The 26,591-nt window shown below is 37.9% G+C and overlaps 1 protein-coding gene across 1 annotated transcript in view; it reads right to left on the bottom strand.

Moving 5' to 3' along the window:
- MARCOL (MARCO like) overlaps positions 1-5,085 on the bottom strand; it is a 39,486-nt gene extending 34,401 nt beyond the window's left edge. The window contains 3 exon segments of the mRNA XM_060416626.1: positions 78-638; positions 640-749; positions 5,037-5,085. Of these exon segments, the coding sequence (XP_060272609.1) occupies positions 78-638; positions 640-749; positions 5,037-5,085 (720 nt within the window).
- Between the last annotated feature and the right edge of the window lie 21,506 nt (positions 5,086-26,591).

The following is a 26,591-nucleotide window of genomic DNA, read 5'->3' as shown; positions in this document are numbered from 1 at the left end:
AGTGTATTCTTTTAACTGGAAAATAGAATGACTGAAGTAAGTTGACTGGGGGAATAAAAAGAGAAATTAACACTAACCTGAATCTCCATTGTATTGTCATTCAAAGGGTTGACTCCAGTTTTTCTTTCTTCTTGATTATAAAAAGACTTTGATTTTCCCTGTTGGCTAGACAATCCTGGCTTTCCTTTTTGCCTAGATGACCCTGGCTTCCCTTGCTGGCCAGCTGACCCTGGCTTCCTTTGCTGGCTAGATGACCCTAGCTTCCCTTGCTGGCTAGTTGACCCTGGCTCTCCTTGGTGGCTAGTTGACCCTGGCTCTCCTTGGTGGCTAATTGACCCTGGCTTCCCTTGCTGGCTAGATGACCCTGCCTCTCCTTGGTGGCTAGTTGACCCTGGCTTCCCTTGCTGGCTGAAAGATTCTGGTTTTCCTTGCTCATTAGAAGCTTCTGGATTCCCTTTTTGGTTAGATTGTCCTGAATTCCCTTGCAGACTCCCAGGCTGATTGAAAACTCCTGGCCTCCCTTTCTGTTTAAAATTTTCTGGTTTTCCTGGCTGAATAGAATATCCTGGTTGTCCTTGCAGAATGAGTGGCCCTGGTTTTCCTTGGGTGTTGCTTCCTGTTTCCCTTTCAGGTTCTTTTTTGTCCTCCTTGCTGATTAGCTTCATTGTCTCTCTCTAGAATAAGTGCAGGTTCTGGACTGTCTCCTAGTTTAAAAACACTTCCAGTCTTCAAAGGCTGGGTTGAGGATACTGGAATGATAACAATAAGCACACAAAAAGAAGTTGTTTATCTTTAAGAATATAAAATCAGTAGTATTCATCCCAAGATACAGTATGCATTTAATGCCTCTTTGATCTTTTAAAACCAAACCCCAAGCTGGAGTCTTCCCACTATGTCTCATAACCTGATTATTTGAGTCCTCCTTTTTTTTCTTGACTGTATTACATGGTTTCCAAAAATAATGGTGTCAAGCTATCTTGCCCCTTTTCGAAACCAGGGTCTGAATTATTTGAACTGGGCCTTCAGATTATCTTGAGCTTCCCTGGTGGCTCAGATGGTGCCTGCCTGCAATGCAGGAGACCTGGATTCAATCCCTGGGTTGAGAAGATCCCTGGAGAAAGGAATGGCAGTCCATTCCAGTATTCTCGCCGTGAGAATCCCACTGACAGGGGAGCCTGGTGGACTACAGTCCATAAGATCACAAAGAGTCGGACACGACTGAGTGACTAACACTTTTCAGATTACCCCAAAGTCCTGATTTAATGGATTACTAATTAATCAAATGCTTCCCTGGTGGCTAAGCTGGTAAAGAATCTACCTACAATGTGGGAGACCTGGGTTCTATCCCTGGGTTGGGAGGATCCCCTGGAGAACGGAAAGGCTATCCATTCCAGTATTCTAGCCTGGAGAATTCCAAGAGGGGTCACAAAGAGTTGAACACAACTGAGAGACTTTCACTTTCAATTAATCAGACAGCCTCTACTTAATGCCTGTTGTAAGCATGTGAGAGTTGGACTGTGAAGAAAGCTGAGTGCCGAAGAATTGATGATTTTGAACTATGGTGTTGGAGGAGACTCTTGAGAGTCCCTTGGACTGCAAGGAGATCCAACCAGTCCATCCTAAAGGAGATCAGTCCTGAGTGTTCACTGGAAGGACTGATGCTGAAGCTGAAACTCCAATACTTTGACTACCTGATGCGAAGAGCTGACTCATTGGAAAAGACTCTGATGCTGGGAAAGATTGAGGCAGGAGGAGAAGGGGACGGCAGAGGATGAGATGGTTGGATGGCATCATTGACTCAATGGACATGGGTTTGGGTGGACTCTGGGAGCTGGTGATGGACAGGGAGGCCTGGTGTGCTGTGGTTCATGGGGTCACAAAGAGTTGGATACGACTGACCAACTAAACTGAAAACTTTCAGCACATCACAGAACACACATTCAGAACCTCACTGTACAGAAGATGCCATCAACTTTCCAGACAAAAGCTATCAGGCATGAGCCCTCCTTCCACATCCTTTCTCCCATCTCCATATGTTTTCTGTAGTCATCTTCTGTCCCCCTTGTCACTGTCTCAAAGGCAGTCATTTCCCTTCTTCAGGGAACTTCCAAACCTTTGGAAAGTGTAGGAGGATTTCTCTTGCATTTGCAACTGGTCCTGCTTTATATTTCCATGAGTATACACCATAAGTGTGTCTCTCTGCTGCTAGGTCACTTCAGTCATGTCCGACTGTGCGGTCCCATAGACGGCAGCCCACCAGGCTCTGCCATCCCTGGGATTCTCCAGGCAAGAACACTGGAGTGGGTTGCCATTTCCTTCTCCAATGCATGAAAGTGAAAAGTGAAAGGGAAGTTGCTCAGTCGTGTCCGACTCTTCGCGACCCCATGGACTGCAGCCTACCAGGCTCCTCCACCCATGGGATTTTCCAGGCAAGAGTACTGGAGTGGGGTTCCAGATTTAACTAAAAATCAGATGCCTCATAAATTGTTTTTTATTGAGTATGCTGTGGTATTCTACATTGATAGTGGTTAAGGTCCTAACCCAGGCATAGGAGTTTAGCAGTTAGTAACGTGGTTTATTCAACTGTGGTGTAACCTGAGGTGAGGTCTGTGGGTATAATCTAGCTGTTCATTCAATGTACCAAAAAATATATTGAGAGTCCATTACTATGCCAGAACTGTAGTAAAATCTAGAGATAATAACTCTGAACAATGCATGTATGATTCTGCCCTCAAGAGGCTGACAGGGGTCTGTGTAATAGTGGGTACAACTAAGCAAGTAGGAATTTATAGTAGAATGATCAGTGCTATAATGTAAGAAGTAATTAGAGGAAAGATATCTTTCCCAGAGGAAAGATAGCAAGGAGTAGAGTATCATATCTCCTTCCTGGAGGAAGTGACATATAAGAAGTATAGGCCACAGCCTGAAAAATGGATAAGAAAAGAAATACTTTTGACAGAGAGATGGGTTTATGCATGAATTCTAAGAAATGTTGTTCATTAACAGGCACTGACTTCAAGTAGAAATCAGTGAGAATAGAGATGTGGATGAATGGAAAAAATTAATTGGTCAATCTGGGGTTTTTTTGTTAATTATGTTTAGTGTTTTTTTAATAGGTCATACAAGCAAAATGCATCAAATTCTAAAAATACAAAGGTGCAAACAGTTTAGAGTAACTTTTCCTTCCTTTCTTGTTCCAATCCCCTCATATCCTTACCTAGGACACAATTACATTTCCCAGGGTTTTCTGGATCATTCCATAGATATCTTGTATGTTTACAATCATATTTGAATATATTTTTCCACACAGTCGGTAGCACACCATATATGCTGTACTACTCATTTTCTCCCTGACAGTACAGTGAGGCAATCTCTAGATCAGTGCTTACAAAGCAACTTCTTTATTTTTCCTTAGTGACTACACTATCTCATTTGTCACATTTACCGTAATTTATTTAACCAGTTCCTTAGCAATAAGTAGTTGGCTTATTTTCCTCTCTTAATATTACAAGCAATGATTTGATGAAAACCCTAATAAATATATCATTTCTCCCATGGATAATATAAATTTGTAGAATAGAAACTAGGGGTGGAATTTTTAGTTAAAGAAGATAACTAAGATATAAGAATGTGTTTTATCCACCTATTTTTTAAGCTAAAATTTTGTAAAATAAGTATTTTTAGTTTTGGTTTTGTAGACTATTGACTTTTCTTTTCTGATTTACCCAAATTCTAAATACATGATTGGCACAACTTTATATTGTACTAGGCATTCCCGAGTCCTCTCTCTTCTTCACCCTCCATGTCTAATATTAACATATGTTCTTTCATTAACAAATGACTATTGAATACAAACTAAATGTCATTCAGCAAGATGCTGAAGTACACAGGCGATATGGTACCTGTCATTGTGAAACATATCTGTTCTAGTGACCAGTTGCAGCTGTATGTTTTTTTTTTCCTTCTGAAATGTATACTCTTTTCTCCTCCCTTCTCCCATTCCATCACTTCACTCTCTATTCTTATTTCTTGACTCTAATACTTCAGCAGATCCCTAAATGTCACTTCTGTACAACTTTTCTCATGTGTAATTCGTTTTAAGTATCACTGTAGACTGACATTCCATAACAGAATGGGTCTGATCACCCCTGTACTCAACAGTCTGAAATAACTGCAGTGTTTTCAATGAGAAGAGAGTAATTTCTTATATTCCCATTCTAAGCAGCTGAAGGTCATAGGCACTTTACTTCCATTATTTCATTTTACTAGATGTAGGGAAAAAATGCATAAGTAGGAGGTCATAATTTGGAGATATTAGTACAGTGGAATTGGTTTCACTTATCATACTTTTATTATCTTAAGAAATGTATTATCTGTATCATTTATTATCTTGACAAATTTATTGCTAGCTAGGAATTTGTGTCTCTGAAAATAGACAACCTGACTGTGTTGAGGTAAGGAATAGAGAGAAGCATTGTTGAAGGAGAGTTACTTGTGAAGATCTCAAGTAATGATAGCTAATGCTATCATGATTCCTATGATAACCTGTAGAAACGTATAATTATTTCCATTTTTGCAAATGAGAACGCTGAGGCTAGAAAAAGTTAAATTGCCCCAAAAGTGCATAAATAGAAAATTGAACTGTCAGGATTTGAACCCATTTCTATTTGACCGCACTACGCTGGATCATCACACAAAACTGTATCCTTTGTGGAACATGATCTTGAACATACACAAATTCTCATGATCCTGTCATACTGAATTTTCTTTCCAGCCTAATGTCTTGCTTTTCTCAGTTTTTTTTCTTTGCCTCTGCTGCTCTTAAGCCACATCAGACTATCCACTGTTCTCTTACCTGGTCACTAATCTTTGTGCCTTTGGTCTATATTTAAGTGGCTTGCAATTACCTTCTTTCAGTCCGCTGACAAAGATTTCCCGTTTTAAAGTTTCTGACAAGACATTACTAAATCACTCAACATTTATAATTCTTTACTTTTAGATTTGGAAAGAAAGCCATTGAATGTAACTTTTCTTACCTGAGAACATGGCCAAGAACATGAAGGGGAGGAAAATGAAAGCCTCCATGTTAGAACCAGTTGGTTGTTGGATGTTCAGTAGATACTTTCTGAATAAACCATGCTGATTGCCACCATGTTATATATTTGGAAAATTCTCCACCCTTATTGCTAAACACAGTCACTATGTTAAAAAAAAATTACAGTAAATTTTGAAACCTGAAAGGTGTTCCTTCTTAAGTAGATTATCATGTTTAAAATTAGCTTCACGCCCTGACTCTCATAAATATCCAAACTTTAATATGCTCCTATCAGATATCTTCCTCACAGAAAAAATTTAAAAGGTATAGCCCATCTGAGAAAGTGATGAATTCACTGTTCATTTTTTTTTGTTAAGAGATGACTGATCTTCAGTCAATACTATTACTGATACTCCAAGTTTAGTGTGTCACAGTAGAGACACTGTAGAGATTCCCACAAAATTTTCCTACAGATGAGTTATGTGCAAAATATTTACCTCAAATTATATTTTATAAGTAAGTGAAAATGCATTGATATCGGTCACTAGCAAGTGATGAGTACACCTAGTGGGGAATGATAATGGGTAATGTATTTCTATAAGGTAACAAGAGACAAAGATCTCATGTTTGAGAATAACATTACACTATCGACCCTTTTGCCTTAAGCTATTACAGCAAACAAGCTCATGTGAATATCACCTTGGGACTTCTGGTCAGTAATTAACTCATTATTATGAAACACTGAAGTGTTTTGTTCGAGATTGGCTGCCTTATACAAGAGAAAATTAAGCATGGCCAAAAGACGCTTTTATAATGGGAGGCCTAGAGACCATATAGAATGGTAAGGTTGATTGATGGTGCTAGGGAGCATAAGCTTGAGTGAAAACAGACTTAGGATTAATACTGCCACTGGAATCGTCATCTGAAGAGTGTTACTATGGAGAAACAAGATATTATTTGATCTGCATAGTTCCAGATGGCAGAACTAGTTCCAGTATAAGAAGGTGCAAGACAAACTGTTTTAAATCCTAAAGAAAATTTCTGCTTTGGGAAGGGTGGTAAACTAAGTGAGTCTTATAATCCCTTCCAATTCTAAGATACTCAGATTTAGTGGTTCTGGATTGTGTTTGATTTTCATTTTAGCTTATTTAGAAGGGAAATTTTGGAAATGATAAATGATTTATTTGAACCAAGCTAACAATTTTAAGGCATCAAAAAGGAAAATTTAAAATTTTCAGTAATAAGGTAACTTTTCCCCCTAGCTAATTTTTCTTTGTTCTGACTGGGCTTCATATGAATGTCAGAAGAGGTTGTATTGAACCAGAAGACCTTGAATTGTGTGTGTGTGTGTGTGTGTGTGTGTGTGTGTGTGTGTGTGTGTGTGTATAGACACACACGCATACATATATGTTTATGTGGCAGTGGTTTAGTCACTAAGTCGTGTCTGCCTCTTGGGACCCCATGCACTGTATAGTCCACTAGGCTCTTTTTTCCATGGGATTTCTCAGGCAAGAATACTGGAGTAGGTTGCCATTTCCTTCTCTAGGGGATCTTCCCAATCCAGGAATCAAACTTGAGTCTCCTGCATTGGCAGGTGGAATCTTTACTGCTGAGCCACCAGGAAAGCCCCCATATGTTTATATATACATGTATTTTATTTACAAATAAATAAATATATATAATACCCCATATAATATGTGTATATTGTTTTTAAACATCCTATAATTTTTACTAAAATTTTATTACAAAATTTCAAAATACCAACAAGTTAAAAAATTTTGCAATGAAAGCCCATATGCATGCCACCAAGATTCTTTAATTCATCATTTGCTCTACCATGTGTATTGATAAAAATGGGTAAACTTTATGCAAATTACTTTTGCACCCAGATACTCAGATGTAGATTTCAATGCAGTAAATTCTCAAATAACAGCAAATGGACCACAAGAGCTGCATCTGCATTTTGCTTTAAACAAACGCTTCTTACACAATGCCATCATCTATGTTACCCATTTTTTTTTTCAACTTCAGCTTTGTCATACTTGAAAATAGCCTATGTAAAAAAAAAAAAAAAACGTGATGAGTGCCTTATATGTGAGGATACTGCAGTTAGAAGGTAAAGTCTCATGGAAGCCTGTGCTCTGAGATCTCAGTGACTGCCTCTGTGGATTAGTTGAAGGTATCACTGATTGTGCTGAGTAAGGTAGCCCTTTTTCTCTCTTTCACATATATCTTCTCCAAACCATTCCAAAGAGCTTTTTGAATAATTGCTTTTAATCCTTTAATTTTCCTAAATGGGAAATCTAATTTCTCCTTTAATTGTGGGAACTTTCCAACCTTTAGAATTATCTTCCATTACCATGTTCCTTTACATTTTGGAATAAGGTTGAAATTCTATTTTAGAGTAGGCTCAGAATATGCTCTCCACAGTCAGTTGTTAGAGAAGGGAAGAGGGTGTTTCATGTGTTTGGGAGTGAGATTGTAAATAGAAGATATCCTTTCAGTAGTCATCATATCTGGCTGGAAATAATAATAGCAGTGAAGTCAGATGACCTGAGGTTCTGTCTCTCCTCTCATTTAGCTATGTGATCTGATACAAGTTTATCTTTTTTCATCTGCCTTTTTCCATCTTCCTTATTTCTAAAATCATGATAATAATACTCCACTGAAAGAGTCAAAGTCTGCTAAGTGTTTTTGTGGTTTAGAAAGTTCATACTGTAGTGTAGTAATTTTGGTTTCTGACTGTGGGGTGTTACAGCACTCGCTGTCCAATTACTTGATTTAATCTCAACTGACCATTTGTCATGCAGCGAAAGGGAAGGAGACTTTGAACTCTCTATTAGTTTCTCCTGGTGAATGGCCAATATGTTTCCTTTTAATCCTTTCTGGAACGGTGGGGACTAACATGTGTCAAGTATTGTTCTTTGAATCCAAGGAGGTATGTAAAGATTGAGCACAATAAGGACAGAAGACAGGAGTTACATGGCACTCATTAGGCTATGCATGTTGTTGTATTAGTTGCTCAGTTGTGTCTGACTCTGTGATCCCATGGATCGTAGCCCACTAGGCTCCTCTGTTCATGGGATCATCCAGGCAAGAATACTGGGGTGGGTTGCCATTCCCTTCTCCATAGGTTATTCATATATAGATGCAAATAAGTTAAACTGAATCCAGAAGGCAAACTGATTTTTTGGTTTGGTTTTTGGAGCAGAAGACACAGTACGTCTTAAATTCCATGTCACTTTGCCAAAATTGTCAGGGGGAGACTTGCCAGTTGGTTACCAAGTTTCATTAAATACTTCACAATATTAAGAAAGAAGCCAAAAATAAAGCGCTTATGTAATCTCTACTGATGACTCCTCACCATTTCTCAGTTTATTTGATTATTTCATCCAGTCTTTACCCCATTGGAGGCATTAGTTTCAGAACACTAAAGTCCTGGAGAGTGGCTTGATGCTTGAGATAGAATCTTGGGCATCTTCGTCTCTGCTTTGGTTGTCAGTTTCTTTATTTAACACATAATGTCTTCATGTAAACTGAAATTCAAGTATATTCAATTTCATCATTGTTTGGGATGATACAGATATCTGACACACATTAATGCTGGTTATTGTTTGTATACTTAGGTGAATATTTGAGATTAGAAACATGACCATTCCCACCTTTACTTAAGTTGAATACACATGATGTGACTGGAGAACAATAAAATATAAGGAAGAACATAATTATGATAATCATTAACTAAATTTGTTATAATTAAGGTGTTTACTGACTTGTTGCCTAGACTCTCATTAATGTGCAAGGGTGCAAATTCTAGGGATAAAATCTGAAGCATAATCTGTTTCTCACACCCAAATTAACTTCCTCTTCACCACCATAAATACAGTGGCTTCTTTTTTAAACCTTATCTTCATACTTAAGAGTAAATAAATTACGTAGTTTGGACCTCTGTTGATCATCAGATTTATTTAACCATTTGAGTCCAAGTTTTCTGTTACTTGTTTCTTAAACTATATTTCTAGTCATCCTCTGTATGATGTCCACTGATGATTAGTCTTACAAATATATTTTAAAGGAAAGAGTGTATTTTCAGAATGTTGTTTATTAAGATCAGCATTAACAAATCCTCTTCATGCAAGTTACTCCTCTCCTACAGAAGAATCTGTCCCACTCCCTTTGAATCTGAGCTGGGCCAGTGACTTCCTTTGACCAATAGAATGTAGTAAATATGACATGTCATTTTTAGGTGTAAGCCTTAAGAGCCTGGCAGAGTTGAGTGAGAAACTACAGAGAGACAGAGACAGGGAGACAAAGAAAAACCTCTCTAGCACCGCTCCTGAAACATCAGAAATGTGGCTGAATTCTTTGTGGATCCCAAGGGAGCCACACAGCCAGCACCATGTGGAGCAGAGGCAGACCATTTCCGCTGAGCCTGCACAGATTGCAGAAAGTGAGGTTGCTCAGTCGTGTTTGACTCTGCGACCCCATGGACTGCAGCCTCCTAGGCTCCTCCGTCCATGGGGTTTTCCAGGCAAGAGTACTGGAGTGGGTTTCTATTTCCTTCTCCAGGGGATCTTCCCAACCCAGGGATCAAACCCAGGCCTCCCGCATTGTAGGTAGACGCTTTACCATCTGAGCCACCAGGGACGTCCACAGATTGCAGAATTGTGGGCAATACTATAACTTACTATTTTTGTTTTAAGCCAATAAGTTGGAGATGATCTGTTATGCAAAGAGAGATAATTGTTATAATACTGTTGACAAGATAGTGATTACTTTTTCACACTGAATCAAGACCCCATGATAACCAAGATAGGTACCATGTATGAGAAGCCCTATGTACATTATCTCATTAACTTCTTCAAACAGTATTTGATCACACCCTTAACTATATGTTGAGGAAACTCAAGCACAGTGTCATTAAATAGCTGTTTTCGCCATCTATGGGGTCGCACAGAGTCGGCCACAACTGAAGTGACTTAGCAGCAGCAGCCCTAGTGAAGATATTTTAGCGTATCTGTCGAAGTAACCCCAATGCTGTGCCTTGGCTCCCAAGGCCGAGGCACAGAACTGACTTCTCTCACCCTTGACCATGGCAACCTTATTTACATTTCAAGGTTTTCTCTTCGGTATTTTGTTGTTTTTATGTTTGTTGTTCTCTTTGCTTAGAACACCCTTCCTCTAAATTTGCATGTGCCCATTCTAAAGGAGATCAGTCCTGGTTGTTCTTTGGAAGGAATGATGCTAAAGCTGAAACTCCAGTACTTTGGCCACCTCATGAGAAGAGTTGACTCATTGGAAAATACTCTGATGCTGGGAGGGATTGGGGGCAGGGGAGAAGGGGACGACAGAGGATGAGATGGCTGGATGGCATCACTGACTCAATGGACGTGAGTCTGAGTGAACTCCGGGAGATGGTGATGGACAGGGAGGCCTGATTTGTTGCAATTCATGGGGTCGCAAAGAGTCGGACATGACTGAGCAACTGAACTGAAATGGTTTTCAGCCTTCAGGATTCTCTCCAAAATGCACCCCATTTTCTCTGTCATATGTCTCAACTCTGCTTTCTTTATAAATTGATTAATAACTGAAAAATATTTTTAAAATATTTATTCTTATGCCCTCAAGGATCTTGTTTTGTTTGCCCTATCCTGGGAATGGTATCTAGCATAAAGTGAAGTCGGTCAGTCATGTTCGACTCTTTGTGACCCCATGGACTGTAGCCTGCCAGGCTCTTCTGTCCATGGGATTCTCCAGACAAGAATACTAGAGTGGGTTGCCATTTCCTTCTCCAGGGAATCTTCCCAACCCAGGGATCAAACCTGGGTCTCCTTCAATGCAGGCTGACTGTTTACTATCTGAGCTACCAGGAGCTCCTGGTATCTATCATAAGCATTGAATAATTATTTGTGATTAATGAATGAAATAATTCATGCACAGGGCATTTATAAAACAAGAGTGTACCAAACTATACTTTGAAAGTGAAAGGGAAAATGTTAGTTGCTCAGTCATGTCCAACTCTGCAACTCCCTAGACTGTAGTCTGCCAGGCTCCTCTGTCTGTGGAATTCTCCAGGCAAGAATGCTGGAGTGGGTAGCCATTCCCTTCTCCAGGGGAACTTCCCAACTCAGGGATCAAACCTGGGTTTGCTGCATTGCATGCAAATTTTTTATGGTTTGAGCCATATGTTTGTTGGTTGCTGTAAAATTTTCCCTCCAAACAGTTTGAAGATACAATCTTGTCTACCCATCTTTAGATTTCTGAGGACATACTATACTACATGCCAGTAAACCTATACTTTAAAGCTTTTTCACAATTTATCATGCATGGAAAATTATTTTATGTAATAAACTGATAAAGCCAGAGACAACTAGCCTAAAGGCTTCAGTTGTTGCAGAACCTATTCAGCTGCCCCAAATGACTGACGTGACCAACATTTTGTCTCACTTGTTACTTATTTCTTGTCTCAGGGTACAAGCTGAGAAGCTCTAAAACTAACTCAATATGTCCCTAAGGAAAAACACTTCACAAATATATCATATACTGAAGAATGCTAATTTGTATCAGATGATGTATATTTTCTTGGATTGAGCTTTCTTGTCCTTGACTTCATCTGCATAAATTCTGAAGAACTGAGACTCAGAGTACTGGTTGGAGAATTCTGGATTTGAAAAGTGTGATAATAATTTATGTCCTGTGGTTTGTTTTCAAATTGTATCATTTTGTACTAAGGCAGTCTAGCAGTTAGCCTAAATCAAATAAAGGTGGCTCCATTGTTAGCTGAAAAGAACATCAATGTAGTCAGTCTGCCAAGATAACTTTATTAAAAGTGCTTTCTTTATGCAAAATAACTGATGGGAAATACATAGCAATGGAGACTGGATAAACAGAGACTCTTCTGATGCAAAAGGTGAATTGTAGGCACTTCCAGTATTGCAGCATGAGGCGAATCAACATTTTCCTTCATGTTTGAAATTGAGCTTCCAATTTCTTTCCCTGAAAGAATAGAGATACTGCTCACAGTGAAGTGCAGTAGATGTGGGTTAGGCCCAGTGTAAATAAGTTGGGAAATGACACTTAAGCTTTCTAGGTCTGAGGCTAATAATACTGCCTTATTTTAAATAAGAACTATCTGTAAAATACTTAGCATAGTAAAAGGCTTAATAAATGACTTCCTTGACTTATACCCCATTGACCTAAACCAAAGATGCTATTCCAAAGACAGCTTTCAGGTGCTTACTTAGCTACTTTGCAGAATTCACAGAGGTTGTGGTAAGTTTGTCCATCAGTGCCACACACTGGTTTGTGAATCTTGGGACAGGGTTTTCCATTTGTAGCTGTTTTCTCATAATTGCTGCAAAAAGCCTGTGATTAAAAAGTTCTTTTTTAATTTCATGAATAATGGCATTGACATCATTACCTCTCTCAAGTGATAACAAAGATATTCTATTTATGCTTATAAATCCATTTAAAAAGTTATTATTACTAAACTCATTATTATTATTATCATTCTTATTATTGAATCCTTGTAAAACCAGGATTCAAACAAGGACAGTTTAACTCTAGACCATATATTCTTAGCCATTATATCATTCTGACCATACAGAAACCCACTAATCCAGCCAAATTGGCCTTTAATAACCTTTGAAAACATTTTGCTTTTTTATTTTCCAGCACTATACTACTCTTTCCTCCTAGAATAAATTTTCTCTTTTATGTCATTCTTTAATGATATGAAATAACACCTCTCAAATAACATCTCATACTCTGAAATTTTCCTGAAAATCCTCAGGCGAAAAAAGATTGCTTCTGTTTCCAAATGCCTACAAGTTTATCTGACATCAACCTTTAGTAGTACACACGTTATTAATATTTTTATTTATATTTGATTTTGTTTACTTATTTTTGTTTTACTGTGGACTTCTATGGTGACTCAGACAGTAAAGAATCTGCCTGCAATGCAGGAGACCCGGGTTCAATGCAAACTCCTAGGAGTAAGGCATAATAAAATATATGTGCATATAATCATAGTTCTATAATTGATTGCTTCATTAGCTATCTCTGTAACTACCTATCATACAAACAATGCATCTTATAATAGAACCGTTAAAAATACAGAGCAGCACAAAAGGGATAGATTTAAATCATGTGTAAAACAATATCCAGAAATTTGCACTATTGATAGTACCTTTCCTGACATCTTCTCTGTTTATATATTTTTCTCGTCTTATTACCATTGATAGCATTTTATAAAATGATTTTAACTTGAAATATTCTTTCAGTATCTTTCTGCATCAATATACATTCTATATTACCATTTGGAATAGTTACTATATATTGTATTAAGTGAAGTCACTCAGTTGTGTCCGACTCTTTGTGACCCCATGGACTGTAGCCTACCAGGCTCCTCAGTCTGTGAAATTTTCCAGGCAAGAGTACTGGAGTGGGTTGCCATTTCCTTCTCCAGGGGATCTTCCCAACCCAGGGACTGAACCCGAGTCTCCCGCATTGCAGGCAGACGCTTTACCGTCTGAGCCACCAGGGAAGCCCATATATTGTATTAATTATCATTCAGTTCCCTATTTGGAAACATTTGGTTTGTTTCCATGTTTTTTCCTGTTTTTGTTTGTTTGTTTCCATATTGTTTGCTAATGCAATCTATATTGCTAGGAATATCTGTATAAATGCATTTTCAATTCTTTCCTTAGGCTCCATTTCTAGAAGTAAAAAGACCCTCTGTTTTTAATTTGCCTTTTTAAAGACTTTTGATGCATTTATCAAGTAAAACTTCAGCAACTTTTTTTTTTTTCATATTTGTTTCCTGTAGGCCTTGACCATAATAGGAAACGTATGGAACTTTGTTGAATAGTGTGAAAGTGTTTTTATATAATTACACAATTTCATAGGTAGAATGAAAGAAAATCTGCTCACAGATTTTCCCCATGGGAATAAAGGACAGACTCTAGTAGCCATCTTTTTTATTCTGCTTTCATTAACCTTACTTCCAGCAAAGAAAGTCAGTGTTTATCTGGTGCTACTTTTACCTGTTGAGATTTTGCTTTCGGTTTAGCCAAAGGGCATTTCTTTGAAAAGCAATATTTCCTATGTTCTAATTTTACAGGTGGGGACATTAAGGCTCACTTCCTTTTGGAAGACATTCTTCCAACATTTCACATGACATGGGGACAGAATTAGAACCTAGATATACCGTTACGTTTGTGGCTCAGCAGGTAAAGAATCCGCCTGCAAAGCAGGAACCCTGGGTTTGATCCCTGGGTTGGGAAGATCCCCTGGAGAAGGGAAAGGCTACCCACTCCAGTATTCTGGCCTGGAAAATTCCATGGACTGTATAGTCCATGGGGTCACAAAGAGTCAGACACGACTGAGCAAATTTCACTTTGACTTCACTTTCATACCATTACATTGTGATTTTCCAGTTTGTTTCTTTATTTATCATGAACCCATTTTTCCAAGAATCTAATTTTGCATACTAAGTCCCTCCTCTCAAGAAGTTCCTGTTCATAGTTATATATCTGATTGCAGATTAGTTCACATTAAAAACATCATGACAGTAATGCATTTTATAAAGTTATTAGTCTCAGTAATCTTTAAAATATATTTCTAGACTTAAAAGTTCAACATGAAAATATGTAACTCCACCTGCCTCTCAGAATATAATTTTCCTCATGGTAAAGAGAACAAAATGTAACTGTTAGTTTTCTCGCCCTAAACATCAGAAGAATCAAAGTTAAGAGTCTTATCAACTCTAATAGCATGACTTTCTAATTATCTTGGATTAAGGATCTGACTTCTTACTTTTATGCTTTCTGCAGTCACCACATGGAATAGAAGACATTAAGAATCAACGTCTAGGTTGTATTAAAGCACAGTAGATTAAAGATTTAAGTGAAATATTTAGTCTGTGAATTGGTAAGACATTTAAAAAATCTATATATTTCATATAGTACAGTTTAAGCAAGACCAAATTTGTCTTTTTCAAACATTTTCTTTTGCAAAAACAATTTCTGATTTGAAAAGTGTATATGTGTGTATGCTCAGTGGCTCGCTTGTGTCCAACTCTTTGTGGCCCCATGGACTGTAGCCCTCTAGGCCCCTCCTTCCATGGGATTTTCTAGGCAAGAATACTGGAATGTGTTGTGATTTCCTCTTCCAGGGGATCTTCCTGACCCAGGGAGCAAACTCATGTCTCCTGCATTGGCAGGAAGATTCTTTACCACTGAGCCACCTGGGAAGCCCCAGAAAGTTTATTTTGGTGTGAAAGAGGCTATGCTCTACCAGAAGTTAATTTCTAAAGATAGTGCATTCTCTTCTGTATTTTCTCTTGTTCAGCATGATTTAATTTTCATATTTAATTTTTTCCCTTTTTTGTTGCTTCAGTTCAGTTCAGTCACTCAGTCTGACTCTTTGCGACCCCATGAATCGCAGCACGCTAGGCCTCCCTGTCCATCACCAACTCCCGGAGTTCACTCAGACTCACATCCATCGAGTTGGTGATGCCATCCAGCCATCTCATCCTCTGTCGTCCCCTTCTCCTCCTGCCCCCAATCCCTCCCAGCATCAGAGTCTTTTCCAAAGAGTCAGCTCTTTGCATGAAGTGGCCAAAGTACTGGAATTTCAGCTTCAGCATCATTCCTTCCAAAGAAAACCCAGGGCTGATCTCCTTTAGAATGCTTCCTTTATAATTCTCTTTTGTATGGTCCCATGAAGAAATCAATTTTATTTCTTTACTTTTTACTTGACAAATATTGAATACCTACTTTGTGCCAGTAACTTGAAATTCCAAAGTAGTCTTATCAAATTTCTAATTAAAATTTTACAACTGAATTTTGTTTCAAGAAAGTAGCTGTTGCTTAGAAAGAGTTGAAGAGAGACTGAGCAGACAAAAAACTATATGTGGTCTCAGATTAGATCCTACAACAAGAGAATGAGATAATATTTCTGGGACAGCTAGTGAAATTTGAACAGGATTTCAGGTTAACAAGTTAGGTAACATTTCTGTATCAGTGTTCATTTCCTGATTTTGATGACTGTACCGAAGTTATGTATTGTGAGCTGGATGAAAGATACATAGTATATAATATTTCTTTGGGCTACTTTTCAAAATGAAAATATTTTTTAAACATAAAAAAATGCAAAAGTTAATTTAGACCTCCATCTTCAACTAAATTTTTAGGTAAGATGTATAGATTATAAAGCCTTACCTCAAAATTCTTATAGATGGCTAGTTTTCAGAAAGTAGAAATACTGTATATCACATCTGATATTATCTCGTACATTCTAACATTTGTTGAATCTTTCACTCATTCATAAATCCATCTCTTCAGCTATCGATCCATTGATTTATCCATTCAACCATCTATCCATTTATTAGATGAGATTTTTATTGAAGCTGTGCCACATTTAAAGACCTAAGATCCGAACAAGAGAGAAAACACTTCCTCTGGCCTTAAGGAGCTTACTTTCTAAGAGAGAAGGCTATCTGTGATGGGTAGCATAATATGATAAATGTTGAATTTAGTATATCAGTAAAATCCAGGAAAAATACAGATGAGATCTTAGTAAATCATTCATAGGGGATGACAGAGCAAAATTGATTTTGTTCTTAGGAGATTTCTGCATGAGGGAGGATATGAAGGTCCTTCTAAATGAGAGCCTGAGCACACTTTTCACAATGGTGTGACTGGTAATTGTCTTTCAAAATTTAAGAACAGCCTTAACCAAGGCATAAGAGAGGCCTTGGTATGCTAGAAACAATAGGCTATTTAGTGTGGTCGAAGAATTGGGTCACAGGCTGGTAGAGAATGAATGAGGCTGAACAAGGAGACAGCCAATAGATTGATAAGGGACTTGAAAGCCAGGCTAAAGAATTTGGATATTATCTTCTTGGCATTTGAAAATTATCTATGACTTTGAATTAAGAGTGTCATGTGAATAAAGTTAAAATGTTAGAATTTTTTGGAATTAGCATGGAGGATGTTTGTGGAATGAATTAATTTTTTTTTAAATTCTAGAGTTTCTCTTTATATCTCTTTATAAATATTTCATTTAAAATATTTACTCTTTAGAAAACTGAAATTGGATAAATGTGACTGTTATTAGGATTAAATCATTAAAATAAAAATTTAATAGTTAATTTTTATTTAGTATTTACTCTGCACTGAACAGTTTTATGGACTGTATATAAATTAGCTCATGTAGTATTGAACTGAGTACTTTATTAGCTGAATTTTATAGATAAAGAAACTGGCACAGAAAGGTGAAGTAACTTACCAATAATCAGACATTTATTGAGTAATAGGGCTGGATTATAAACCTGAATATTCTTTCTCAGAATGCATATTTCAGAAAGGAAACTCTTGACTACATTTTTAACAATTTTAAGGTATACAATTATTTCTTTTTTTTTATTATGATTATAGACCCTATTATTACAAATTACTCTCTAGGCAGTATAGATTCTGTGATTACGAGTTGCCAGCCAAGCTACCTGTCCATATGTCCACAAAGAAGAGAAGGAAATGGAGAAGGAAATGGCAACCCACTCCAGTATTCTCGCCTGGAGAATCCCATGGATGGAGGAGCCTGGCAGGCTACAGTCCATGGAGTCACAAAGAGTGGGACACGACTGAGTGACTAACACACACACCAAGATACCAAAGGATTTAGTATCTGTGAATCTGGCAAGTACTCTCTCTCTATAACCTTTTATTGAAACAAGTCTTAGAGCACAGAAGGGTCATAACTCTATTTTCATATGATGAGCAGTAGCCAGAGAAAAGGAGTAGGTTGCTCAATATTAAAGAAAAAGATAGCAGCACAATGAAGATTAGAGGCCAACTATCAAACCCTACTCCTGGGCTCTTCCACTCATCTCTATACCTCTCTTCTTTGCTTACCTAGAGGCTAATTAAGAATGCCTCAGTTTCCAGTAAAGTGGATGCATCTCAGGAACATTTCAGCAGCTGAAGCTCTTTGGATAAGAATTTCTTGAAGGTGACTTTATGTGAGAATTTCTATTATAATTTCAATATAAGCTGTTTCATTGAAGAATGAAACTTATTTATAATCTTATGCTCTTAATTATGATTTGCTAGTTTGTAACTGGCCTGGAACTTCTATTTTTTCCTTTTTTACCCCTTGACCTCACCGCTTGGCTTGTGGGATATTAGTTCCCTGACCAGGGATTATACCCAGGCCCTTGGCAGTGAGAGCACAGAGCCCTAACCACTGGCCTTCCAGGGAATTCCTGGACTGGAACTTTTAGATTAAGCATTTGAGGTGCATTTGATCTAGGACAGGCCATCTCATCCTATGAATTATGACATTGTTTTTGCAAGTAGATGACACTATCTCTTACATAGTATTATAGTGATAGTTCAAGTTGCTAATTTTGTAAGTTTCCTCTAAATACTATTATGGGCAGTCACCATTATTAACCATCCTTATCACCATCATCATCATCATAAACAATGACATCACATCTGACTGCTAACATTGACCAGAATTCCATTTTGTGTGTGTGTGTGTATATATATATATATATATATATATATATATATATATATATATAGTACTAACCTGCCAAGATGAACAAATAGGCCGCACTGATCAGAAGCAGAAGGGTGCTTGATTACTTCATGATCAATCAATCTGCCAAGTCTGCAGGTACTGTGTTAACAAGAGTTCACCACTGTGGATGTTCTACAGGCTGTATTTATAAGTAGACCCGTATGCATGCTTCTGTGTACCTACACATTTGGCAGCCAGCCAGATTCTCCACCCTGATTATATAATCTATGTCCCTAGTGATTAGAGACATCAGAAACCAAAGAAGCTTATTTCCTGCCTTTTTCAGACAGGAACAATGGTCTGAAATGTTGTTTAGGCAGAATAAAAATGAATTATATGTATTACACCCAGAATTTGCTCTCATCGGCATTCAGTAATAGTTGTGATCAAGTAATTTTCTAGCAATTTGCATATTTGAACCTGCTCCCAGCAGATCCTTGGGACAAGAAAGCTTCCATCAGGCAGTAACCTGTGTAATTTGTGCACAATGTTAATAACGCTTGGTGTCACAACTACTAGGAAAATAAAAATGCTAATGTGAGGGGTTTTAAGGTCGAGGAATTTATTGAACTAAGAGAGCATACTCCTAATGGTCATTGAATTAAAAACCCTTGATATTCCCTATGAATGTGAATTAGGGGCTATTTTCTTCAACCCCTTGCTTTTAGTCAAAACATACATGATGATTCTTACTTAACATTTTTATTTTAACAAGCATTTCACAGATGAATTTTAGTAATTGGGCATAAATACAATTCACACTTCTCTTGCTTCTCTCAAATACACCAAGTACTCTTCACCTTATGTCTCCTGCTCTTATTACTCATTATTTCCTCCAAATGGAAGACTCCTGGCCAAGAGCCTTAAATAGCTAGTTTCTTTCTTTTTTTAAGAAATATCAGTTCAAATACTACCTGCTCAGTGAAGATTTCCCTGTCAATTCAAAATATCTCCACCCAAACTCAGATCAGTGTGCTTTATTGCATTCATAATGCTTTTCAACATCTAAAATTATCTTTCTTACATAATTATTTACTTGTATATTCCCAACTACCAAATACATACAGTCATATAGACAAATACACACACTAGGATATAAGCTCATGGATCTTTTTTCTCTCTAGTGTCTCCACACATAGAACAATGGCTTGCACACAGAAGCATATAAACATCTTTCTGATTTTACAAATGCTAATTAGTAAAAATTGCTTCTTTCACTCTAACATAATAACTGAACACCAATTATTGCAAGTATTACTAAATGCTGAAAACAAAGTAACAACAAAGAGTCATACAGCTACATTCATCATTTTTTTCTCAGACACTTGCTGGGTGAAACCTATTGGTTCCAGGAACTTTGGTCCTAGAAATTTAAAGATGAGTTTGAGCAACTGAACTGAACTGAAGTTCACAACCAAAACAAGAAGAAAGCAACGTGACTAAAGTTACAGACGAATATGAGGGGAGCTCAGAAGAGAGCACATTCCACTGAGTAGGGCGAAGAAGGCATGGCAGAGAGGAGGTGGTCATGACCAGGCTTCCTAGAGTTATTAGAAAATCAGAGACACATAAAGTGATAGCCATTATTTCAAGAATAAGAAATCCTATGGAAAAAAGAAAATAAGAGCTAAGGTATATGTTTAGAAATGAGAGCAATGGTTAGACTTAATGCAGGTCTTAAAATAACAGATTTCACAGACTATTCTAAGGATTGTCACACTTCTTGGAGTCTTTTAAGCTCTCTGGATCTGTGAGCTTCTTGTGTCATCAAATTTAGAAGTTATGTATTCAAATACACATTTTTATTCCCTCATCACCCTTCTCCCAAGCTTCTTGAAGTTGTTCCCAAACTCATTAATCCTCTCTTCAGTACTTCTTTTTCTTTTTCCCTCTCTGTATTTTGTTTTTGTTCATTTCCAATGCTATATCCATTGTGGAAACAACAGAAGCAGTGAGAGACTTTATTTTGGGGGGCTCCAAAATCACTGCAAATGGTGACTGCAGCCATGAAATTAAGACACTTACTCTTTGGAGGAAAAGCTATGACCAACCTAGACAGCATATTAAAAAGCAGAAACATTACTTTGCCAACAAAGGTCTGTCTAGTCAAGGCTATGGTTTTTCCAGTAGTCATCTATGGATGTGAGAGTTGGATTATAAAGAAAGCTGAGCACTGAAGAATTGATGGCTTTTGAACTGTGGTGTTGGAGAAGGCTCTTGAGAGTCCCTCGGACTGCAAGGAGATCCAACCAGTCCATCTTAAAGGAGATCAGTCCTGAATATTCATTGGAAGGATTGATGCTAAAGCTGAAACTCCAATACTCTGGCCACATGATGTGAAAAACTGACTCATTGAAAAGACCCTGATGCTGGGAAAGATTGAAGGCAGGAGGAGAAGAGGATGACAGAGGATGAAATGGTTGGATGGTATCACTGACTTGGTGTACATGAGTTTGAGTAAGCTCTGGGAGTTGGTGATGGACAGGGAGGCCTGGTGTGCTGCAGTCCATGGGGTCACAAAGAGTTGGGCATGACTGAGTGACTGAACTAAACTGATCAAGTTCAGTTTACTAATCTCTTCTTCTGTACTAGCTAACCTGCTGTTAATATCACATGGTGTTATTTTTCTTCTCAAACATTGCACTTTTTCAATACACTGTTTCTTTATATCTATTTATTTATATATCCAGATACACCTTCTATCTGTTTACTTCACGTGCTCTATTTTTCTCCTACCTTCTTGAACATAAGGGATAACTAATTTAATGATCTCATCTATCAGTTATATAATTTGTGTCATTGCTGGATCTCTTTATTATGATTGATACTTTTCCAGAAAATGTACTGACAAACCAATGAAAGCACATATGTACCAAAAGCACAGACAGAGTGATTCCTGAAACAGATAGGGTTGATGGTGAGGTCTGTGGTTGCCAAGGCCCCTAGTGAAAAGATAACCTTTGAGCTCGGAAACCAAAGATAGAAATTCATGAAAAAGAATGTTTATTCCCTTATGCCATCGTTTTGTAGTACATGGTCTACTGGCTTACACATTTCTATCAAACAGAACTTCCCTTGTAGTGTGTCTCTGCAGTATTATATTTCTCACCCGGGGAAGCATGGTTCTACAGTTTCCTTCATACCAGGCATATAAAGAGCTAATTAGCAGGTAGACACAATCTCTTCCCAGATTTTAGAATTTGGGGAACAAAAAACTTGGGTTCCTGAGAATGATGGAGATGAAATGGTACAAGGGGACATGTTTATGAGATTGTGCCAGTTTCAGTTACGTAGAAGAGAATGATGGTTTTCAGGAAGTCCCACAAATTAGCTTATAGTTATGACATCTGTAGGAGGGACTCAATGCCTCTTTAAAGACTCAGGAAGAAAGTATTTAATGATGTCTGTTTACGCTGTCTATAAAACAGTTTTCAAAGCATTGCACATCTAGCAAGATTATTACCACAACATGAGTGAGATTTTATTGGATGAGCAAATAGTTTTTTGTGTAATGGGAACTTAAGGATATTTATTAAGTAAAATTATTCTTATGAGAATGAATATAATTCAGGTAACTGCCATTGTTGCTCTGACCTGATAATGGCCTAGTTCCCTTCTCCCACTACTGCTTTCCTTTCTCAGGAGATCATTTTACACACTTCTTTCTTACATACTTTTTCAATACTGTATTATTAACTTTAGTCACCATACAATACAATAGTCAGCTATACAATAGGGCTCCACCACTGATTCATCTTATAATTGAAAGCTTGTACCCATTCTCCACCTGCCCAACCCTAGGCAACCACCACTCTTCTCTCTGGTTCTGTGAGTTTGACCTTTTAGATTCCTTGAGTTTAAATGAGATTGTGCAATATTTATTATCCTATGTCTGGGCACCATCAGTTCAGTTCAGTCGCTCAGTTGTGTCTGACTCTTTGTGACCCCATGAATCGCAGCACGCCAGGCCTCCCTGTCCATCACCAACACCCGGAGTTCACTCAGACTCACGTCCATCGAGTCAGTGATGCCATCCAGCCATCTCATCCTCTGTTGTCCCCTTCTCCTCCTGCCCCCAATCCCTCCCAGCATCAGAGTCTTTTCCAATGAGTCAACTCTTCACATGAGGTGGCCAAAGTACTGGAGTTTCAGCTTTAGCATCATTCCTTCCAAAGAAATCCCAGGGCTGATCTCCTTCAGAATGGACTGGTTGGATCTCCTTGCAGTCCAAGGGACCCTCAAGAGTCTTCTCCAACACCACAGTTCAAAAGCATCAATTCTTCGGCACTCAGCCTTCTTCACAGGCCAACTCTCACATCCATACATGACCACTGGAAAAACCATAGCCTTGACTAGGCGGACCTTAGTCGGCAAAGTAATGTCTCTGCTTTTGAATATGCTATCTAGGTTGGTCATAACTTTTCTTCCAAGGAGTAAGTGTCTTTTAATTTCATGGCTGCAGTCACCATCTGCAGTGATTTGGGAGCCCCCCAAAAATAAAGTCTGACACTGTTTCCACTGTTTCCCCATCTATTTCCCATCAAGTGCTGAGACCAGATGCCATGATCTTCGTTTTCTGAATGTTGAGCTTTAAGCCAACTTTTTCACTATCCACTTTCACCTTCATCAAGAGGCTTTTGAGTTCCTCTTCACTTTCTTCCATAAGGGTGGTGTTATCTGCATATCTGAGGTTATTGACATTTCTCCCAGCAATCTTGATTCCAGCTTGTGTTTCTTCCAGTCTAGCGTTTCTCATGGTGTACTCTACATATAAGTTAAATAAGCAGGGTGACAGTATACAGCCTTGACGTACTCCTTTTCCTATTTGGAACCAGTCTGTTGTTTCATGGGTACTATAGTTGAGCAGAATGTTCATTCATTCTTCTTGTCACAAATGGCAGAATTTTTTTCTTTATTTTTTTTGGATGAATAATATTCAATTGTATATATTGTTGGGAGTAATTAAACAAGGAAGCCATTAGACTGAGGTGGCTCTAATGCCTTGGTAGCTACCTAGTAAGCAAACCCAAATTAAGCCAGAATCAATGCACTTGAATCCAAGAAAACAAAACTTAAGAATAACTAATCACTAATTGTCAACTTGGCTTTCTCAAATAAGATAACCACTTAATCCATGGCAAATCAAATAATTTCTTTGCTTTACTTCCACATCTTCTCTTTACCTTTTCCCTAGCTTGTCAGCAGAGCACTCCTAAACACTTTCAGTTTGGTATCTGCTGAGTTGAATGGATGTTTGCCCAAATAAACTCTTGTAGATTTTAATGTGTCAGTTTATTTTTTGACAGTATATACCAGCATTTCTTTATCTGGTTGTCTATCTATGGCCACTTAGATTGCTTCCGTATCTTGGCTATTGTGAAAAGCTGCAGTGAACGTGGGCATACAGATAGCTCCTGAGATCCGAATTCATTTCCTTAGAATATATACACAGAAGTGGGGTGGCTGAACATCATGGTAGTTCAGCCACCCCAACAGTCTATTTTTAATTTTTTGATGAATTTCCTTGCTATTTTCCATAATGGTTGTACCAATTTATAATCTCACTGATGATGTATGAGAGTTTCTCTTTTTGCCAGTACTTGTTTCTTTATTAAATTTTTAAATTTTATATTAGACTATGGTTGATTTACAGTTTGTGTTAGTTTCGGATGTATAGCAGTTATTCAGTTATACATATAGTCTCTTTCAAATTCTTTTTCCATTTAGGTTATTACAGAATATTGAGCATAGTTCTCTGTGCTATATGCAGTAGGTCTTTGTTGATTATCTGTTTTAAATATAGATATGCATTTATATGCATATGTATCAATCCCAAATTCCCAATTTATTCACACATGTGAATAAATATACACACACACACACACACACACATGTATATATGTGTGTGTATATGTATGTATATATATGTCAACCTTAAATTCCTAATTTATTGCTTCCCCCCTACCTTTCCCCTTTGGTAACCATATATTTGTCTAAGGCTGTGATTCTATTTCTGTCTTGTAAATAAGTTCATTTGTATCTTTTTTCTTTAGATTTGCCATATGAATGATACTATATGATATTTATCTTACTCTCTCTAATTTACTTCACTTATTATGATAATCTCCAGGTCCATCCATGTTGCTGTAAATGGGATTATTTCATTGTTTTTAATGGCTGAGTAATATTCTACTGTGTATATGTATACCACATCTCCACATCTCTATCCATTCATCAGTTTGTGGACATTTAAGTTGTTTCTATGGTTTGGCTATTGTGATTTTCATTTCTCTAATAATTGCAATATTGAACATGTTTTCCTGTGCTTCATTGCCATCTGTATGTCTTCTGTGGAGAAATGTTGATTTAGGTCTTTTGTCCATTTTTTTTTTTTAAATATTGAGCCATGTGACCTGTTTCTAAATTTTGGAGATTAATCCCTTTTGGTGGAATCATTTGTTAATATTTTCTCCCATTATGTGGGTTATCTTTTTGTTTTGTTTATGGTTTCCTTTGTTGTGCAAAAGTGTCAGAGTTTAATTAGGTTCCCTTTGCTTCAGTTCAGTTCAGTAGCTCAGTCGTGTCCAACTCTTTGCGACCCCATAAACCACAGCACAACGGGCTTCCTTGTCCAACACCAACTCCCAGAGTTTACTCAAACTAATGTCCATTGAGTCGGTGATGCCATCCAACCATCTCATCCTGTGTCATCCCCTTCTCTGCCCTCAATCTTTCCCGGCATCAGGGTCTTTTCCAGTGAGTCAGCTCTTCGCATCAGGTGGCCAAAGTATTGGAGTTTCAGCCTCAACATCAGTCCTTTCAGTGAACACCCAGGACTGATCTTTGTTGGCAAAGTAATGTCTCTGCTTTTTAATATGCTGTCTAGGTTGCTCATAACTTTTCTTCCAAGGAGTAAGTATCTTTTAATTTCACGGCTGCAATCACAATCTGCAGTGATTTTGGAAAAATCAAACAAAAAACAAAGTCAGCCACTATATTTTAACAGTTTCCACTGTTTCCCCATCTATTTTCCATGAAGTGATGGGACCAGATGCCATGATCTTAGTTTTCTGAATGTTGAGCTTTAAGCCAACTTTGTCACTCTTCTCTTTCACTTTCATCAGGAGGCTTTTTAGTTCTTCACTTTCTGGCATAGAGGTGGTGTCCTCTGCATATCTGAGGTTATTGATTTCTTCCAGAAATCTTGATTGCACCTGTGCTTCCTCCAGCCCAGTATTTCTCATGATGTACTCTGTATATAAGTTAAATAAGCAGGGTGACAATATACAGCCTTGACATACTCCTTTTCCTATTTGGAACCAGTCTGTTGTTCCATGTCCAGTTCTAACTGCTGCTTCCTGACCTGCATATAGGTTCCTCAAGAGGCAAGTAATGTGGTCTGGTATTCCCATCTCTTTCAGAATTTTCCACAGTTGATTGTGATCCACACAGTCAAAGGCTTTGGCATAGTAAATAAAGCAGAAATAGATGTTTTTCTGGAACTCTCTTGCTTTTTCCATGATCCAACAGATGTTGGCAATTTGATCTCTGGTTCCTCTGCCTTTGCTAAAACCAGCTTGAACATCTGGAAGTTCACGGTTCACGTATTGCTGAAGCCTGGCTTGGAGAATTTTGAGCATTACTTTACTAGTGTGTGAGATGAGTGCAATTATATGGTAGTCTGAGCATTCTTTGGCATTGCCTTTCTTAGGGATTGGAATGAAAACTGACCTTTTCCAGTCCTGTGGCCACTGCTGAGTTTTCCAAATTTGCTGGCATATTGAGTGCAGCACTTTCACAGCATCATCTTTCAGGATTTGAAGTAGCTCAACTGGAATTCCATCACCTCCACTAGCTTTGTTCCTAGTGATGCTTCCTAAGGCCCACTTGACTTCACATTCCAGGATGTCTGGCTCTAGGTGAGTGATCACACCATCATGATTCTCTGGGTCATGAAGCTCTTTTT

Source organism: Ovis aries, chromosome 5 (genome assembly GCF_016772045.2).
Source record: "Ovis aries strain OAR_USU_Benz2616 breed Rambouillet chromosome 5, ARS-UI_Ramb_v3.0, whole genome shotgun sequence".
NCBI lineage: Eukaryota > Metazoa > Chordata > Mammalia > Artiodactyla > Bovidae > Ovis > Ovis aries.
Note: the sequence above shows the minus strand (reverse complement) of the source record. Positions and strands in the feature narration are given on the sequence as shown.